Source organism: Schistocerca gregaria, chromosome X (assembly GCF_023897955.1).
Source record: "Schistocerca gregaria isolate iqSchGreg1 chromosome X, iqSchGreg1.2, whole genome shotgun sequence".
NCBI lineage: Eukaryota > Metazoa > Arthropoda > Insecta > Orthoptera > Acrididae > Schistocerca > Schistocerca gregaria.
In genome coordinates, this window is record NC_064931.1 from 124,363,162 (window position 1) to 124,377,936 (window position 14,775).

Genomic DNA, 14,775 nt, shown 5'->3' on the forward strand with positions numbered 1-14,775 from the left:
AGGATTATTTGTTGCTGAGAGGTCAAGTGCGTGTTCACAACCGTTCAATATTCGCGTGGGCTTGTGAACTGCTTGAAATAACTTTCAGATAATGCATTTAGCACAATTTCGGATTATATTTTATGCGTACCTCCGGAATTGAACATGTATTTTCGCCATTCAGCAACTGTATCATCTGAAATGGGAGGTCGGTAAAAGCATCCAATTATTTCAATCCGTTGCCAACAATGATCTCTGCCCATAGTAACTCACAGGAAGTATCTACTTAAATTTCGCGACAAGTTAACCTACTTCTGACAGCAACAAACACCCCACCGCCAACTGTGCAGCCTATCCTTTGGGAACACCAGCTTCTAATTGTTCTTCAACCATGTCTTCCACCAACTCTTTGACTGAATGGAATCCGGTAAGGGTTCTGTGTGATTGGGGCTGCATTCCCTGTATGAATACAATGCTGAACTAAATGACAGAAAAATTTGCACATTATCGGAATAAATCTGCATACTCGAACAAAACAGGCGCTGAAATCTTCTGTTCATCAGCTGTCAAAAGTTCTACCTTCTTCCATATATTGCGCTTCAGTTCATTATTAACTTCGTCTCCTCGTTGCAATTTTGCGGTACTGTTACAGAAATGTTTAAAACTGCAGCATTTGTTACTTCATGTGGAATCTGTATTACGTCACTGTTACCTACGCTCGACACGTCAACTTTCGTTCCTCGTGGCAAAACTCTCATTGCTCATTATTGTAACCGGGACTTTTGCGACATTCTCACCACTGTAGCGACACCTACACTTCTAGCAACATAACAATGCATTGTATTCAGTAACTCACTTTTCTCACAGCACTCAATAAAGTTCCTTCCTTGTATTGGGGTGACCTAACTTCAATGAAGATTCTTTCCAGCTCCCTTGGACATATGCTGAGGCTGATAAACTTGAATATAGACTCGGATAGTTCGAACTGATGCATCGTTTGGGCGGTCCATTCCCATGTCAGTAGTGCTGCTCCTTTGAGTACGACCCGAAGAAAGATTTCCTAGGTTGTAGTTGCTACGGCCTAGTCTGATCTTCCTTTCTTCGACAAATATATCTGACTCGTTAACGGTCAAGAAATGAAATCAAAGTACAGTCGTAACGCGTTTCGTTACTTGGAACTACGTCACTCCAAAAGAAATGCACACTTAATTTTTTAAACCCATCTTTTATTCTACGTGTTTGAAAGTTCTACAGTGTCTAGATACATCATTTAGGAACAATATTTTCATTTCTCCATATAATTTCCATCCCTCTCAATTGCCTTACGCCGTCTTGGACCCATCGCCTGTAAAACGCTGGACAAACCTTTTGGAGCCACTGTGTGGCAGCGTGCACAAGGGTAATCTTCGAACCTTGTACCACGATGAGTCTGTTTCCCAGAGAAGTCAAATAGACAGGTCAGGACTGTAAGGCGTGTATTTCAGTGTTGTCCGCCAGTTTTGTGATCGCTTCCATGGTTTTTTGACTGACATGTGGCTGTGCATTGTCGTGCAACAGCAAAAATCCCGCTTCTGCCGAACTTGTCGAACACGACTCAGTCGAGCTTGAAGTTTCGTCAGTGTCGTCACATACGCATCAGAATTTATGGTAGTTCCACTTGGCATGATGTCCACACGCAAGTCCTTCAGAATCGAAAAGCGCTGTAGTCGTAGCTTTTCCAGCAGAAGGTGTGGTCTTGAATTTTTTTTTCTTGGGTGAATTTGCTTGATGACACTCCATTGATTGCCTTCTCGTCTCTAATTAAAAATGGAGCCATCTTTCATCACCTGTCACAATTCTTCCAAGAAATTCATCTCCACCATATTCGTACTGTTCCAAAAGTTCGCTGCATACCATTTTTCTTTGTGAGCCAGTCAACATCCTGGGAACCCACAGTCTGGCACAAACCTTTTTTAACGCCAACACTTTAAGTATTCTGCAAACACTTCCTTCCCCTATCCCAACGTAGCGTGACAATTCGTTCACTGTGATGCGTTTGTCTGCAGTCACCAATTCGTTAACTCTTTGCACATTGTCTGGAGTGTGCAGTACGAGGCCTGCCGCTGCGAGGACAATCCTCAATATTGCCGTGCCTGCTTTCATCACGTAACCTGCTTGCCCACCGACGAACTGTACTGCGATCGACAGCAGCATCTCCGTACACCTTTCTCTTGTGGCTGTTTCCCCACTGTCTCGTTTTTACAGCACAGGAATTCATCACGTTGATTCTGACGAACGTAGTGTAGCAGCCTTCTTGAAGACATGCTGTGACTGCGCCATTCACGGGAACACGTTGAACTAAGTTTGAAAACAAGCGGGAAGGGTGTACCTACACACTGTAAAACCTTCACACATGCAGAATGAAAACTGTATTTTTACAAAAATAGTGTGCATTTCTTTACAAGTTACCCTCGTTCTTGCACCCTTGCTGTGTGTTTATAATTTTCACCATCTTGGCCTTGGCCAAAATTAATTGAACTTCTCCCTACTTACGTAGTCTTCCTCAAGTTTAACCCTCGCAATTTTAATAGTGGAGGTTTCAATGTAACCTGTGTATCTATGCTTCACCACATTGTCTGTACTTATGTGTCAATAAGTAGATAGCTGTTTCTCCTACGATATATCTGTGGCAGATACGTCCCCGTCTTCGTCTTCGTCTTCGACTGATGAAACGAGCACTTCACTGAGCAGCTGCGATACGAGCGGCTGCAGCGCATCAGACACCAGCAGCTGCAGTACATCAGACACCAGCTACTCCAGCGAAGACAGCTCCACTTCAAACTCCAGCACTACTTCCAGCGGCGGCTCATCCTCCAGTAGCTCCGCCATAAGTTCCACTGAAGACAGTACTTCAGCTGCTTCCAGTTCCTCCATCCAAGACGCCAACATGGAATCGTTATCGAGCGAAGATTCTTCAGCCCAGATACTGGCTGACAAAACTGCTAAGTTGCGTGTTTGGACGTCAACAGATTCTGATGAAGGTAAGACTGCTACTTCTCCATAAAACGCTTCAAATTAGTCTAGCCAAACTAATCAAACGGCGCATTTTTCCTTAGAAAAAACTTCGCGCATCACTCAATTTCAACAATTGAACCGCGAAAGTTGTCAAGTTGAAAGTTCAAAAATTTTGCTTTTTATGTAGTTTTCGTGGAGTCATTTACATTTTTCAGATTTAGTTGCAATAGAATTGGAAAATGTACTGAATTTCTCACTACATAAAAAATCGCGGCAGGAGTCACTCTTGCTGCTTGGTTTCTCCACATACCTATGGCGCCTGAAAGTACTGAACATAATCAGTTATGATGCACGTGACTGACGTATGGCCATAACGCATGTTGGAGCTTAAAGTTGTCATTTCAAATACAGGTATTGAAAATGGCTAGTACAATCAGACAAGGAATGAGTGAAATGTTTCAAACCATTTGCAGCTAGTTTCAGAACAAGATTTAAGGTGTCCAAAGTAGACATGAGTAGTGCTATTTCAGATCCTGCTAAATAAAGTGAAAGTAGTTTTGATGTATCAGTAGAAAATACACCAATGACAATTCTAGCACTAGGAAACCATCAGATTTCATTGGGTCAAAATTATATAGATCAGAGGAAGACAAGGTGCCAGTGAAGATGTTTTGTGGGCAATTCGTGAAGTGACAGTAGGCGACTTCAGGTTTTTATTCACCAGGAATGCTGCAAAAGCAGAGTTCCAAATCTCAGGAGGAACGACGCAACTTGCTAAGGGAAGCATAAAATCACAGAACGGCTAGATCTTGGCTGCTGTTCTGGAATAACACGCTACCAAATAGAAATATGTCCAAACTAAAGCCCATAATAAACGTGGAAAAAGTATTTCTTCCTGAAGTAGATGCAGTTATTGCAGTTTAATATGCTCATTGCTTCTTCATTAAGGGATGGAAATTTGTATCTTAAATTCAAAGCTGTCGATTACATCTCTAGCGATATAATGTCAAGATTTGGTGATATCAAAATTTTCTTTTTCTCCCATAGAGAAAAGATCAATGTCCAGACAAGTTTGCTTAGCTATATCATTTCATTTGCAGTTTCCTGCTTTACCATGTGGAACGAAATACCAGAATTGAACTGAGCGTTTTTCCCCCCTGCGGGTTCGGGGGTACGAATAGGCCCGCGGTATTCCTGCCTGTCGTAAGAGGCGACTAAAAGGAGTCTTCAAAGTTTCGGCCTTATATGATGGTCCCCACATGGGTTTGACCTGCCATTTTCAAAATTTCCGTTGTTAGTGCGTGCCATTTGGGGAATGACGCCTTATGTGGTGTTTTTCTATTGGTCCATCGTGCACCTCCATATTGCATGCTATCTATTGTCGTGTGGAGGGATTTACACCCCATGTCTTCTGGGTTGCCTCCTCGTCTTGTGCGCAATCCCCTTCTTAGCGCCCACGGCAATTGTGGACCCTTTCAACACCTAAAATCCAGCACGGTAGCCAGTCCGTTGTGGTGGGGTCGTCATGTACCATCTTGGTGGTAGCCCCCTGACCACGCAGGGATCGCACTACAGATGCCAGAGCTGTTTCCTCCCCATGCATGCCAAGGAGTATGTGCCCATCTTGTCTGGGGCACGGGGACTCCGGGCAATGGGATATCGGCCAGGTACCCGTTGCTTTGGCTGGGTGGCGCCCTTGGGGAGAGCCCTCGTTCGGAGTAGGTGGCATCTGGGCGGATGTGGCGCAATGAAGCGCAATAAATCTCAGCAAGCTGGTGGCCGCACTGCCACCAGCGTCTCTAAGCGAGGTAAAATTGAATTCGATGCTGCACAATATGATCCTCAGTCGTTCCCCTCGTTGGCTGCGCCATGGGAGGGACGCAGATCTTTTGCCAAGCAGGAGCCTTATGTACCACAATACCTTGTCTGCAGCAGAAGTGATGGTGACTCCTTTCTTTCGACAAAGCCTATGTTTTTTGCGGAACACCTGGAGGATAAGTTTGGGGAAGTGGCGGGTTTGTCTAAAATGAGGAATGGGTCCATCCTCCTCAAGACGGCCTCCCCAGCCCAGTCACGGGCGTTGCTCTTGTGTGATAAGCTGGGAGACGTCCCTGTTACCGTCACTCCCCACAGTAGCTTAAATATGGTCCAGGGGATTATTTACCATCGCGACCTCTTGTTACAGTCCGATGACGAGCTGAGAGCTGACTTGGAACGACGTGGTGTGCATTTTGTCCGTCGTGTGCACAGAGGACCAAAGACCAACAGGGTGGCCACCGGTGCCTTTATCTTGGCCTTCGAGGGTGCTGTATTGCCTGAGAAGGTCAAGGTAATGGTTTACCGTTGTGACGTAAAGCCATACGTCCCTCCCCCGATACGGTGCTTCCAGTGCTGGAAGTTTGGGCATATGTCCTCCCGTTGCCCATCCAGTGCCACATGTCGAGATTGCGGACGCCCCTCCCATCCCGATTCTCCATGTGCGCCTCCGCCTGTCTGTGTCAACTGTGGGGAACACCACTCTCCATGCTCGCCGGACTGCCCCGTTCTTCATAAGGAGCGGAAGATTATGGAATTTAAGACCCTGGACCGGCTTACTTATCGCGAGGCAAAACTGAAATTTGAAAGGTTGCATCCTGTCCCTCTTCAAACTTCTTATGCTGCAGCTACGTTATCGTCGCCCTCGCGGGCGGCAGTTGTCGCCTCCTCTGTGCCGCCTTCAGTTGGCCCTCGGGGCCGTCCATCTCTGTCTGCCCCCCTTGTCTGGGGGCAAGCCTTCCTCTGTTGCCTCCTTAGCAGTTGGGGGCAAACCCCCTTCTGTCACTCCCCCCGCACCTGCTTCAGGAGTGACATCTGCTCCAAAACCAGGGGGCTCGATCCCTCCCCCTCCCTCTCCCCCTTCTCTGCCGGCGTCGTCTCCGCCGGCGTCGTCTCTGCCGGCTCCTCTCTCGCGGAAGGGGTCCCTCGGGGCCCTCCCTTCTTCCGTTTCTTCTGCTACCCCGCCGGATGTCAGCCAGTGGCTGAAGGTTCATCCACCTGCTGGTCGTAGGGCTTCTGCGTCGTCGTCAGCCTCCGACGCTCCTTCAGAGAAACTCTCCCAGCCCTCTAAGCCAAAGGACAGACGCGAGAAGAAGGACCGGAACATGTCCAAGAAGAAGGACGCTCCGGCAGTTTCAGTACCGCCTGCTGTCAATAGCTCTGGCTCTGGGGATGCGGTGGAGATCCTCGCCTCTGCCGCGGATCTCGCCCTCACGGAACCCTCGGGAACGTCTCCTATGGACACAGCTAACTCTCGCTCGGTGGCGGCCGTTGACTCTGCGGCGCCGTCTGCCTCTTAGTGGACTTAACGCCCTCCCAGTCCCTTCCTACTTCCATTCTCCAGTGGAATTGCGGCGGTTATTTCCGCCACCTGCCTGAGCTCCGGATGCTTTTGAGTGTTTCCCCTGTTCTGTGCATTGCTCTTCAGGAAACTTGGTTTCCAGCAATGCGGACCCCTGTCCTTCGCGGTTATCGGGGATACTATAAGAACCGCGCTGACTGTCAACGAGCTTCAGGTGGAGTTTGCCTCTTTGTTCACCACTCTGTCTGTAGCTCACCAGTACCCCTTCTGACGCCTTTAGAGGCAGTCGCTGTCAGGATTGAGCTCTCGCTGGCTATTACTGTTTGCTCTGTTTACATTCCTCCGCATGGGCAACTCCCCCGACATGTCTTGGCTGCGCTGCTGGCTCAACTCCCGCCGCCATTGCTGCTTCTGGGCGATTTCAATGCCCACAACCCTCTATGGGGTGGGACTGTCTCCGATGACCGTGGTCGCGCTGTGGAGCATGTGTTGGCTCAGCTCGACCTTAGCCTCTTGAACACCGGTGCTCCCACGCATTTCAGTGTGGCCCATGGCTCGTTCTCGGCCATCGATTTCTCTCTTTGCAGCCCCGGACTTCTCCCATCCCTTCACTGGAGAGTGCATCCTGACCTGTGTGGTAGTGACCATTTTCCCATCTGTCACTGCCCCAGTGTCATTCTTCTGGTCGCCTGCCCCGCTGGGCTCTCAACAGGGCTGACTGGCCGGCTTTTACTTCCGCTGCCACCATTGCTTCTCTCCCACAGGGTGACATTGACGAGGTGGTCCGTGTCTTGACCTCGTCAATTATTTCTGCGGCCGAGACTGCCATCCCTCGCTCTTCTGGACTCCCTCGGAGGAAGTCTGTCCCCTGGTGGTCGCCGGAGATTGCTGAGGCTATTCGCGACCGTAGGCGGGCTCTCCAGCGTCATAAGCGGCACCCGTCTCTGGAGACCCTCATCGCCTTTAAGAAGCTCCGTGCCTTGGCCCGTCGTGTTATTGCACGGCGTAAGCAGGAATGCTGGGAGAGGTACATTTCATCCTTGGGCTCCCGTGTCTCCCCGTCGCTCGTGTGGTCCCGCATCCGGCGGATTTATGGATACCAGACCCCTATGGGTGTCCCTGGAATCTCCCTGGATGGCCCTGTCTGCACGGACGCCGCCACCATTGCTGACCACCTTGCCACGCACTTTGCTATGAGCTCTGCGACTGCAACTTACCCTCCTGCCTTTCGCTCTCTAAAGGAGCGCGCCGAGCGGACGCCGTTATCGTTCCACACACGTCGTTCTGAAAAATACAATGCTCCTTTTAGCGAGAGGGAATTCCTCGCTGCCCTCGCCAATTGCCCTGATACAGCGCCAGGACCGGACTGCATCCACGCGCAGATGCTGAAGCATCTCTCCAGGGACTGCCAGAGACACATCCTCACCATCTTTAACCGTATTTGGAGCGAGGGCGTGTTCCCGTCGCAATGGCGAGAGGGTGTTATCGTTCCCATCTTGAAGCCCGGTGCGGACCCTCTGGCGGTGGACGGCTATCGCCCCATTACACTAACCAACGTTTTGTGCAAATTGCTCGAACGTATGGTGGGGCGGCGTTTGTGTTGGGTCCTTGAGTCGCGCGGTCTCCTCGCTCCATCCCAGGGTGGCTTCCATCAGGGCCGGTCTGCTGCGGACAATTTGGTGCGGCTGGAATCTGCTATCCGTACGGCCTTTTCCCGCCGTCAGCATCTCGTTGCTGTATTTTTGATCTGCGGAAGGCATATGACACAACATGGAGGCATCACATCCTTGCTACGTTGCGCGAGTGGGGTCTTCGTGGTCAGCTTCCAGCTTTTCTTCAAAACTTTTTATTGCGCCGCTCTTTCCGGGTGCAAGTCGGTGCCGCCTCTAGTTCATCTTATATACAGGAAAATGGGGTCCCGCAGGGCTCGGTATTGAGTGTTTCCTTATTTCTAGTGGCCATTAATGGTCTGGCTGCAGCTGTGGGGTCGTCGGTGTCTCCTTCTTTGTATGCCGACGACTTCTGCATCTCATTTAGCTCAACGACTACGGGAGTCGCCGAACGCAGGCTGCAAGCAGCCGTTCGCAAGGCGGCATCATGGGCTCTGACTCATGGATTTCAGTTCTCTGCGGCCAAGACTCGAGTTATGCACTTCTGCAGGCGTCGGACGGTCCACCCTCATCCGGAACTTTACCTCGACGGTCACCTACTTGAAGTGGTGGACACTAGCCGCTTCTTAGGACTCGTCTTTGATGCCCGGCTCACATGGGTTCCTCATATTACTCAGCTGAAGCAAAAGTGCTGGCAGCACCTCAACGCCCTCCGCTGCCTGAGCCATGCGTCTTGGGGTGCAGATCGCAGCACGCTGTTGCGATTGTACAGAGCCCTTGTGCAGTCCAGGCTTGATTATGGGAGCCTGGCCTATGGGTCTGCATCGCCCTCAGTGTTGACGTTGTTGGACCCCATACACCACTGTGGGGTTCGGCTTGCAACTGGTGCTTTCCGTACGAGCCCCGTGGATAGTCTGCTGGTGGAGGCCGGGGTTCCCCCGCTGCGGATTCGCCGCCACCGACTGCTCGCCGACTATGCTGTCCATGTGCATTGCTCACCGGGCCATCCCAATCATCGCCTGCTTTTCCCTGCCAGGGTCCTCCCTCTGCCCGACCGGCGACCTAGGTCTGGGCTTTCCATTGCTGTCCGTGTCCAGTCCCTGCTGTCGGAACTGGGGTCGTTCCCTCTTCTGCCGCCCTTCTGGGCCTGTGCACCCACGCCTCCCTGGTGTATGATGCGTCCGTCCGTCCGCCTGGACTTGGCACGGGAACCCAAGGACTCGGTTCCGCATGTGGCCCTCCGTCACCGTTTTCTTGCGCTCGTCGCCTCGTTTTCAGGCTGTGAGCCTGTCTACACTGATGGTTCCCTGGTGGATGGTCGTCCTGCCTACGCTTTTGCTCACGCTGCCCATGTTGAACAGCGCTCCTTGCCGGCTGGCTGCAGTATTTTTACTGCAGAGCTGGTGGCCATATTGCGCGCTCTTGAGCATATGCGTTCCTGCTCAGGTACGTCCATCGTCATCTGCAGTGACTCCCTGAGCAGCCTCCAGGCTATCGATCGCTGCTATATCTCTTGTCCACTGGTATCCTTTATTCAGGAGTCTGTTTTTGCCATTACCCGCTCTGGTCGTTCGGTGGTCTTTGTTTGGACGCCAGGTCACGTTGGCATCCCGGGGAATGAACGTGTCGACAGGCTGGCCAAAGGGGCGGTCGACGCCCCCACTTTGGCGATCGGCCTCCCGGCTCGTGATTTGCAGCTGGCGTTGCACCGTAAGGTGCTTCAGATGTGGCGTGACGAGTGGCGTAGCCTGACTTCTCCGAATAAACTGCTGGCTGTCAAGGAGACGACCGATGTGTGGCAGTCCTCCCTGCGGGCTTCTCGCAGGGACTCTGTCATCCTGTGTCGGCTCCGCATCGGCCATACCTACCTGACGCACGGACATCTTTTGCGTCAGGAGGATCCCCCCCTGTGTCAGTGTGGGTCCCGGTTGACGGTCGCCCACATTTTGTTGGAGTGTCCCTGCCTGCGCATCCTCCGGCAGACTTTTAATCTCCCGGGCACGTTGCCTTTGGTTTTATGCGACGATGCCTCCATGGCTGACGACGTTTTAAATTTTATCCGTGGTAGTCCTTTTTATGGTTCCATTTAGGGGGGACCTGTCCCTTTCCCTTTCTGTGTATCTTGCCCTCGAGTGTCTCATTGGTTGCAGATTTTAATGTGTGTATTGGGATGGTTGACTCTCCCAATTTTTGTACCCATGGTCAGTCAACCAGTCTCCAACCCTCTTATTTTCTTCCGTTTCTTTCTGTCCAGTGTTCGTCTGTACTCTTCTTGTCTCTAGTGTTTGCTGACACATTGGTGTTCTTTCAGTGACTGGGGGAGGGGCGTCTCCTCCCCCCTTGGGGTTTTACCTGTTCCGTAAATTTTGTTTCGCCGGTTTTTTGGAATGGGGGACTGATGACCTTAGCTGTTTAGTCCCCCTTAAACATCCCAACAACAACAACTACTGAGCGTTACCACTATGGTCAAATGCCGATTCACATGGATGGGAAGAGAAATTTGGTTCAAGTTTGTTAGCAGCGAATATGAACCAAATATTTGTTAAAAACAAGGAAATGCCTAGAACACGTTGATCAGCATCAACTATGTAGTTTCCATGCTTCTAAAATACTATTGTTTAAAAAGTGGTAGGAGTGAAATTTCTTACTCTTTGCACCCAGCTGAGATAAGGAGGAGTCAGAATATCAGCCTACGGGTGCAGTGAGTCGTTGAGATATTAGTAATGTCAAAAGCATATCTGTATGAAACTCATTAAGGGTGGTGAGAAGACAGTCAATTGATGAAGGCAAGGAAATGAGAATATTATCCGAAGCAAGTCATTCGAATGTAGAAATCTGGAATGATTGCATGTCTTGCAAAAGCTGTAGAATTCAATAATGCAACAAAACATGGATATACTAAACGAGTTAGTTGGAAAACGTTCTATGAAAGCAGCTTTGTGATGGCTACTAAAATTAACCATGTACTATTTTGCTGGAAAAAATTCATGGATTCTTCAGAAAAGTCAGTGAAAATTCATCTGTAAGCAGTTAATGCAGAATTTCAGTGATGGACATAAACTCGTGACAAACGGTGCTGTAAAATTTCTTGGAAACAGCAGTACGTCAAATAAAAACGGGTAAAATGTACATTCCAATTAAGTTAAAACTCAACAAGACGATTGGTGTGACACATGTAAGATACCTAATTGTGGAAAATGTGAGAAAGTAACCGTGGAACAATGTAGTTTGCTTTCAGAACACTTAAAAAGTTTTGTTTTTTGACAGTAGTCGTAAACCAAAATAAAGGCAATCTCAAGTAAGTGCCTACAAATGAAGAAAGTATCGAACTTCAGATCGAATGTTATTTCCAGGAAGTTTCGACCATATGTCATGAAATGGCATAGTTCTGCTAACTTTGGTCAAACTGTCTGCTGCCTCAGTTTTAGATGTGTGAATCATTTCTAGCGTTAAGTTTCAAATGTGATGCTCTTCTCTTCAGTAGCTTAGCATTGTATGCAGTAGCTCTTGTAATTATTTTTGTGGAAAAATACATTTAATACTGGCCAGCTATATAGTGAGAATAAATTCCTCTTTGTGGAAAGCAATTTACCTTTGTAACATAATATCTTAATTTGCTGTAATATCTTTGGTTTTCAAAGCTATCCTATTGATTAAACGAAGTATTCGGTTTTTCAGTAAAATTTTGACTAATAGGAAAATGGTTGCAGAGGACATGCAATGCTATTAAGATTGGTTCCCATTAGTTTTATGTGCAGTGTAGTTAGTATATGCAAGACATTGGCTGCTAACTAGGAAACATGTTTCCATTGTTTACATAGTCTTTAAAGGACTTCCACTTAATTCTCTTGTTTACAAGCACATAAGCTCAGATTTATGACTGTGCACCACATAATAGTAAAGACTTTGGTGGTCGAAGGCACAAGTGTTGCTGAATACAGCCAGTAATGCTCCATTGTTTTCATCTTGTGGATGGTTTAATCACAATATTTATATTTCTAACAGTCAGTTATTTTGATACTCTCAATAGGGAAGGTTGGAAACAAGACAGAGTAGTCTATTGTTAACTTTCACATTTATTCTGAGTAAGTACGTTCAGGCTGACACATTTTCCTTTTTACAGTAATACCTCACTTTCATAAAGTGTCAACATTCATATACCTGCTGACATAAGTGTCACTTAATATCAGTTAGTGTTGTATCTGATAAATGTTCCATCATACTAATTGCCCTTAATTTTTTAGCTCTTAAATCTTCTCATGGAATAGTCCTGTTTCTTTGTTCAAACACTTTGTCCTCTGACAGTTGTGTGCATCACTGTTTACATTTTTGAAGCTTCTTCAGTTGCAGGTTGCACAGATAAACCTTCATTTTTGTAGCTGAGAATAGTGTAGCATTCTTTGCAGCCACTGTTAAAGCTGTATATAAAAAGTATTGAAGAGATTATCTTTTTTGCAGGTGAGGACTAAAAGAAAGGAATTGGATCTACTGCAGTGCAGCATTTCATGGTGCTGTTTACTGAATCCACAAAACCTGTTCAAATTTCTACTGAGATCAAAATTGGATGTAAAAATGTTCTCACTTCTTCAAATAGTTTCGTAGTAGTCTTTAGATTTATAGTCCACTCTTTCATATATAAGCTATCTATAGATTTTAGTTTTCTTGCTGACACTCCAAATTTTAGTATAAATCCTGATGTTAAAACGACTCTTTCGTATTAGGGGAAGGTTGAGTGTTAATAAGTGCCTGGGAAAAATTAATATTTTAAAGGAAAACAATATCTTGGTTTGTGGAGACAAAAATAGTTTTGCAAATGTAATTTTCTGTTAATATACCATTTGTGTATGTGGACACGCACACACAATGTTAATCAAGTATTGGATTTGGGATTTATAACTTGAAACAGTTTCTACTTGTAACTTAAATCTTATGGCAAAGATACAGAAAGCAATAAACTAATGAATCAATTTGTTTCCTTTCACTGATGCAGATAAGTCAGAGGGATAAAAAGTTAGGACAGCATATGCTATGTATTTCAAAAATGTCTAACACAGGTCAGGTCAGCTATAACTTAGTTCCTAGTGCAAAGAGAACACATTTATAGAGATGGAAGTAATTGATTAGTGTAAACAACTGCACATGCTGGTAGCAGATTACAACAAAAGGGACACCATTTTGAAAATTTAATCTCTTGAAAAAACGTTAAGTATGGGGGTGTTCGTTACAAAGCTTCCTCCAGCAGAGGAAATTAGTGTAAAATATTTATTGAACTGAGTAGTCAAACAGTGAAGAGACATTGTAGATGCATTCTCATACTAAATGTCTAGTAAAAGGCACTTCAGACCTTTGTGAATGGATGTGTGAAATTTCTATGTGAAAAACCTGGAAGTGAAAACTATTGTGGTTAAATATATGGTTTGAACATAAATTACTAATATTTCACATACGCACAACTGTCCATATTAAAATTTGAGTTAGTGATGCAAGTGAAATTAGCAGTGTGATGAGTCATGCATTTCTTCTAGTAAATTTAAATAGATCAGAAATGTTCAGAACTGCTAGCAACAAATGCAGGTCATAAATTTCCTAGTGCTAGAGGCTGACGTGAGATAATGTCCAATCTAGTGCTGCATACTTCCCATAAACTAATTAACAAAATCTGCTAAAGATTAAGGCTGTGCCTAAGGAAAACTGTCCATATTAAAATACTGGTCCATCAAATGCAATCCTGATTTCACGAACTAAGTGTTCCAAGCAAGATGCACCCGTATGGATAATTTATAAGCTTGTGTAATGAAAGTTCGTCTGATCCTGATAACCGGGTATCACCATCAGTCAGTGATACATTACTAACAACAGTACTGTCAGAACACTAAAAAACTGGTCCATAACTGAATTTTGGAGTGAATCAAAAAACTGAAATGAAATGTAACACTAACACTTACGCTTATCACAGCCTGTGTAAAACAAATACCTGATGTCAAACAGGAACATACTAGGATCAATTACCAAAGACTATAACAGAGCTGAAAAGACTACTGATGAGTCGTTTCAAGGTGTCATCTTTAAGAAGCTATTGTGTTAGATTAACTGTTATCAAGAAGTGAAGATGTTAAATGTCCTGAAGCCAGTTTTTCCACACATCTGCAATTCCTTGGTATTTTCTACCATGTGGCTCTCAATCATTATTGTAAACACTTCGCAGAATGATTCCTCAACCTTGCAATTACTGTTATCAGGTCATTGTTTAGCAGAGGAATACTTGCTTTGCAGTGAGATATTCCTAGCTTCATCTAAGAGTAGTGATAATAAACATTAGTCGTTAAATATTCATTGTTCTGTTTGCAGTTTTCTCAGAGGTCACAGAGTAATAACTACAAAGTACACAAGTTTCTGTGTCCTATTTATCGAAAACTCTTCCTTCAATTACATAAACAAGAAATGGTATTCACAGGTCAAAATGTAAGTCCACTGGTGGATCTGACTTCCTTTTTTTCAATATAAAAGGAACTAGGCTGAACTGTTACTGTGGCTGCATATAGCAATGAATGAATGAGGGAAATACTGCCTTTGAATTGTAGATCAATACCATATGTACCAAGTTTTCTGTAAGCAGTGGAAGTAAATTTTGTAGAGGTTTCATGAGTAAATACCTGTAGGAAGAGTGGTTTATTAAATGTATTACTGACAAAATATCAAGCAAGTTAGGAACAGTTACTTTCTGCAAGTTGTTGCACAGTAATAGTACTATTTCCCCTGATGTGGGGACCCTTACTTTTCATATGTTAAACGCGTCGAAACATGTTCTTAGAGGTGCGATAACACGCAGCTGGGGAGGTGTGTATGTGTAAGATA

The 14,775-nt window shown here is 46.1% G+C and overlaps 1 protein-coding gene across 6 annotated transcripts in view; it reads left to right on the plus strand.

Moving 5' to 3' along the window:
- LOC126298792 (osteocalcin 2-like) overlaps positions 1-13,556 on the plus strand; it is a 33,054-nt gene extending 19,498 nt beyond the window's left edge. For all 6 annotated transcript variants that reach the window (XM_049990255.1, XM_049990258.1, XM_049990256.1 and 3 more), the window contains exons 3-4: positions 2,652-2,999; positions 12,379-13,556. In XM_049990255.1, the coding sequence (XP_049846212.1) occupies positions 2,652-2,999; positions 12,379-12,389 (359 nt within the window). In that variant the 3' untranslated portion in view covers positions 12,390-13,556. The remainder of the gene's footprint in view (positions 1-2,651; positions 3,000-12,378) is intronic.
- Positions 13,557-14,775: the final 1,219 nt, after the last annotated feature.